Genomic DNA, 5,627 nt, shown 5'->3' with positions numbered 1-5,627 from the left:
GGAGTTACATTAGAACAGCAACAGATGGTGCAAACAAAAGACACACTCATTTCACAGAATCCAGTACTTTAGTTACTTGACTGCTTAAATTTAGTGGCCAAATGACAGGAGAAAATGGAAGTACTTGGACTAAACAGGAAAAGTACCAAAAAGAGGAAAAAGAAATAAGAAGGCTGTAGCTTATCTTATAGCCTGTCATTAAATCATGATCTCCACTTTGGGTTTAGGCCTTCACAATCCTTATTTACACTTACTGCTAGTTTTACAAAAGAGAAATTTTAAAAATTTTTAAAATGAAAAATACTCTTTCAGAGCAAACTCCAACAATAGAAATCCACGTGTGCCTCAAAAAAAAACTTGTGTACAAGCAGCAAGATCTCAAAAGTGCCATTTGCACCTTCCTTGTCTTTTTTTAAATTAGGTCAGTTTATCACCAACATCATATTTGATATTTTCACAAGGTCAAGGACAAATGAATTTAGATTCAATCCAAAGACTGCTGCTGCATATGTCATGAGACTTTGAGCAACCTGGTCCATTGGAAGGTGTCCCTGCTCCAGGCAGGAAGGGTTGGAACTAGATGATCTTTAAGGTTCCTTCCAAACCATTCTGTGATTCTGCAATTCTATAATTAATACCCTCAAAACAATCTCCAAGGAAGCATTTATGAAACTTTTCTTTCTATGCAGTGAGATTTTGTCACACAATATTAAACATCATTAAAACTGGTCCTCCATGATGTATGGAAAAGCTTCTCAGCCAAAAGCCAAAAAAATCAGAATAAGAGTACTTATATTTAGGAAAATGAGTAAATATTAAACATTGTGCAAAAGACTTTATTTTAATACCATATTTGATTTGAAAGTTTCAAGCACGGAAATCAGAAAGCCAAACTGCATTTTCCTTTCCTAAATACATCTATATTCAACAAGGAAGCCATCAATTCTTAAGAGAAACAGTTATCATCTAGCTACTGCTAATAGCCTTTTCAGCTGCCAGTCCTTGTTTGGGTTTTGAGTAATCCCAAGGCCTCCTGTTCTCTGTATACCCATAGAGCTTCCGCAGAGCCACGCGGGCAGCTTCTTCCTCTGCTGCAAGCAGCGTTTCACCAGGACCTTCAGCTATAATCTTCTTATCGCTTGGGGGGAAAAGAAATAGAATTAAAAACATTTTCTTCATGAAATCCTGAGCACTACTGCCTACCTTGAATAAGGGCTGCTAGATTTTTCCTTTCTCTAATGTCTGTGAATACTGAAGGGAATTTCTATTTACACACAAATGTAAACATTTCCTTTGGTCTTTCCTGCAAAGATAAGTGACTGTGTATTCAACAATGGAAACTCAAATCAGAAATGCATCCATTTCCTGGAAGAACACTACTCTGTTCCTTCAGATTTCCAACAAATCACTGCTTCTTTACAGTTGTCAATTTGTTAGCCCTGTTAAAATTATGCAAACTCATGACCCTGGTTAACTTAAACAAAGAAGTGAAATGCTGCTGTCTTTTCTCCTCTCCTGGTAGGACAGCATTTTAAAACTTCTTTAAAAGGATTCACAGAGAAGTTCCCTATGTTATGAAGTAGGTACTTAGCTCTATTTAATCAACATTCATGGCCATTGAATAAGAACAGTTTCTGAAGAGATAACATGGGTTTCAAAGAAAAACAAAGTTCCTTTCATTTATGTAATAAATCTTAGAAGGCACATAAACCAAAGCACAATAAATCAGAACAAGTTAAGACATGCGTTTATCTGCAGCTCATTAAGCAAAGCAACAATGATGTGGGTTTTGGTGGAAGAAGGTCCTGCTCTCGTTCAGAGGAACAAAATCACCCCTGGGCAAGACACAAGGACAAGCACTGACAATGCCCGACACAAGCACACCAGAGATGACTGGCTTTTTCCAAGTCTTGTCTGGATACAGACACTCCTCTTGCCTAGTTTATAGCGCCAATGATTTGAAAACTAGAAAGTTTATCTGGAATATAAAATAAGGCTCTGTTCAATCCCACCTCTTTTGATGTCTGTGTCTCTTTACCCTTCCCCAAGCCCTGGATACAGCTGTGGTACCTCCAAAGCCATTCAGTTACGCCATTCTGAAAGTTCCTCTGCAGGTTACTCAGAACATACACCCAGACTCTTTTCGTATGCCCAATTTAGACTCTGAAGCCCTTTAGTACAGAGACTGTCTGTTTATGCATCATTACAGCACGTAATGATAAAGGCCAGTGCTTTCACGCCTCATTTTATATGGAAGTCACTTTAAGATTTTTTTTCTGTAACAATTTGCCCAAAGAGCACAAGTAGAAAAGAAAAAGACACTCCTCCCTCCTCCCCAGCTTAAATCCATTTCACTTTATATTAATATTGTACTAACCAGTACAACCCAACAAAGTACACCGGCAGAACCGTGCTGACTCCCAACTGCCTGGTAATTCTTGGTTCTGGAGAAGAGATATTCCTCTTGGTCAGTTCTTCCACTAGTAAGCCCATAGGATTTACAACTTGCCAGATCTCAAACAGGTCTTTTCCAATCAGTTGTGGGATAAAAAAATCCTAAACAAGAATATTTGGAAGTTGCAATTAATGTGAAAGGTAACAAAGGCTCTAGCTTCTGGTGTATCCTAATAAAAACACAATATGAAGATTGTATTTTTATTAACATTAATACAGTTGACAATAAATTGCTGACATGAAAGGTGAAATTGCCTTAGTGCTCCACACAGCTAAGCACAGGTAACCAGTGCTCCTATGCTCAGCAGCTCTGGGTCTGATTTAGCCACTGATGTGCACCTTGGGCAAAGTCAACCGCCCACATGCAGAGAAGGAACAGCACCAGAATGAGAGAGGAGCTCCAACAACACTTACACACAGCTCTGAGCACCAGCAACTCGGTGCTGCTTCCAGGCTAGAAGCTATACATCAGAAGAGTGCTGCAAACAGGCTGAAGGGAACTTGCAAACCCACCTGTTCGGATCGCTCTCCTGCCTCTTACAAACTACTTGCTCTTACAGAGACCTCTCAAGGGTCTTGTATCAGAAATAAGATTTTAACAGACATTTATCCATTGCAGATGAGAAGTAAGTAAAAAGGACAACTGAAAGGACAGTAGCTTCTAGAACTATTTTGTTGCACTGCATTTTAATTGAACCTTTTTGTATGAAATATCTTTAGGTGCTTGCACTCCTGCATGCAAAACCTATGAACGCAGCCCCTGCTTATTTTGTTTGGGGTTTTTTGTTTGGTTGTTTTGGGGTTTTGTTTTTATTTTTTTTTTTTTTTAATTGAAGATATACGTGATCCTATATGGTATAATTCCAATATTTGATAGTACAGTGCATGGAATATAATGCCTTCCCCTCACAAGTGTCAGCAAATATAATAATATTATTATTCTACATATCAGAAGCATATGATTTTATCTACGTGACCAGCCCGTGCCTCTTAAAGAAAAATGAAAACAAACAACAGAAAACAGAAAAAAAAAGAAACACAACCCCAACCAAAACCCTACCCAACCACCACCACCGCCCAACAGATCTCAGTGTTCAGTTGTCTTGTTACAGGTATAGTCAAACTTCTGCCAATCTCCCTTAATCTCTGGCCATCAAGGTTCAAGAAATTTATTCTTTTTTTTTCCTTTTTAATCCCCTGTAATTTCTGATATCCTTTGATGTTATTGTTGTCAGCACAAATTACAGAATTGTAGAATGGGCTGGGTTGAAAGGGACCTTAAAGCTCATCCAGTTCCAATCCCCTGCCATGGGTAGGGGCACCTTGAACTAGAGCAGGTTGCCCCAAGCCCCATCCAACCTGGCCTTGAACGTTGCCAGAGACGGGGCAGCCACAGCTTCTCTGGGCAACCTATGCCAGTGTGTAACTCTACCCATTTTGAGTTTAAAACCAGACTCACCCTGACAAAGATCCCAGTTTTCTCAGGCCCGCTGCTGCCAAGCAAGGCTCCTATTACAGCAAAGAACGTCCTCTGCAGCACATCTGGGGGGGCAGGAAACTCTTTGCAAAGCGTCAGGTCCTGTATAGACAGGTTTTGAGCCACATAAGAAACAAGTTCCTGACTGGTAAGAAAATCAACAAGTGCTCCTATCCCCTCTGCAGGTAACTCTGGGTAGGCACCTTCAAAGCACTGCATCAGGTAAGAACGTGAAAAAGACATCCCTTCTTCAGCAAGTTTACTGTTATCTTGGAGATTAAGAGCAATCGTTTCCTTATCTAGCCCAAGCTCCTGGCGCCTTGCCTCTTCGCTTTCAATGTAACAGGAGTTAACAAAGGCAGTCTTGAGAAGATCCAAGGAAAAATTTTCATGCAGCCGGTGGCTAAAAGCTTGTATCTCTGCGTGGTAATCCCAGTTGGGCTTCTCTGACCTACACACGTGGAAAACGAAGCAAATTCAGGAACAGAACAAGAAGTTACCCGCACTGCCAGCATCAGGGCTTTCAGACAGTTAAAGACTGAAGACTAAAACCAGTATTTAAACCTCTCGTGTCAAACGCCATTCGTTCGCATCTGCCTTTGCCTGACAGGACGGGCCCCTTGCCACGTTCAAACCCGGGAACCAAGCCGACTTGTGGAGCTTAAATCGCCCTGCTCCAAAGCCTGACGAGAAGGTGCTTAAATGGTTCTATCTTGCCTGTTTCCCGGCCGCAGCCTTCCCTTCCCCCGGCCCCGTGTCCCGCCCCGCCCCGCTCCGCCGCCCGCCCTCTCTTGCGGGCCGGGCCGGTCTCACCGCCGCTGAGGGGGCGCATTCAGCCGCTCCTGCTCCAGGTAGGCGCGGAGCCACCGCTTCTTTACTTGGCGCGGCGCAGTCTTGAACGTGACCCGCCCGGTCCCGGCCCCAACTGCGGCCCCGACCCCAGCCAGCAGCTGCCGCGACGCCCGCACGAGCAACCGGGCGGCCATGACGGCGGCTGCGTCTAGCGCAGAGATCCGTCTCCTCCGCGAAACACGGCCCCGCCCCGTTAGTTCCGGGCAGAAGCGTTCCTAGCAGGGGACATCACGGAGCGGGGCAGCGGCGGCGGCGGCGGAAGCAGCCCTCGGAGCACAGCTCCCGACGGGCCATGTGACCGCGCTGCGCGGTGGGAGCGAACGAACGCCGCGAGGCACCGAACGCAGCAGCGGGACAGCGGCAGCGTGGGGGACCTGCGGCTGTGATGCGGGCCGGGGACCCGCCAGCCCTCGGGTACGGAGCATCCGGGAAGCTTCGAGCAAAGCCGCGTCGCCGTGCACGGGCTCGCAGCTCCTGCAGTTGCAGCGGGGCGCAGGCTGGCGGCACCCGCCCAGCGCGGCCGAGGCCAGCGGTGTCGGGCGTCCTTCTGCAGGGAGAGTTTCCACGCAGAGTCCGATGGGCGCCGTTTTCTTGAGAAACAAGAACATGGGATGTTTAAACAGACCGCAGTACATGGGGGCACCTGGCTAGCTTCCGCTGCTTGTGTCCCCACCACACACACCAGGAACAGCGCCACAACACGCAAGAGATGGCAGCCCTGCAGCTGACTTCTGGATGCACACCTGCTGCTGTTGCGTTGTTCGGACCATCGCTACTACTTACGTCAAAGACTCATAGTTTAGACGAACCCTCAAATTTTTCTTAAAATTATATCAAACAATGG

The 5,627-nt window shown here is 45.2% G+C and overlaps 1 protein-coding gene across 1 annotated transcript; it reads right to left on the bottom strand.

The window, feature by feature from the left end:
- Window positions 1–898: 898 nt before the first annotated feature.
- MRPL44 (mitochondrial ribosomal protein L44) lies at window positions 899–4,923 on the bottom strand. The gene is made up of 4 exons (XM_057417190.1): window positions 4,745–4,923; window positions 3,914–4,382; window positions 2,378–2,556; window positions 899–1,138 (listed from the first exon to the last, which is right to left on the bottom strand). The coding sequence occupies exons 1-4, from the start codon at window positions 4,915–4,917 to the stop codon at window positions 967–969; spliced, it is 993 nt and encodes a 330-aa protein (XP_057273173.1). The 5' UTR covers window positions 4,918–4,923; the 3' UTR covers window positions 899–966.
- Between the last annotated feature and the right edge of the window lie 704 nt (window positions 4,924–5,627).

This window comes from Pezoporus wallicus, unplaced genomic scaffold (genome assembly GCF_028554395.1).
Source record: "Pezoporus wallicus isolate ANWC-B61680 ecotype Strahan unplaced genomic scaffold, APGP_CSIRO_Pwel_v1 contig_360, whole genome shotgun sequence".
In the NCBI taxonomy this organism is placed as follows: Eukaryota; Metazoa; Chordata; class Aves; order Psittaciformes; family Psittacidae; genus Pezoporus; species Pezoporus wallicus.
Note: the sequence above shows the minus strand (reverse complement) of the source record. Positions and strands in the feature narration are given on the sequence as shown.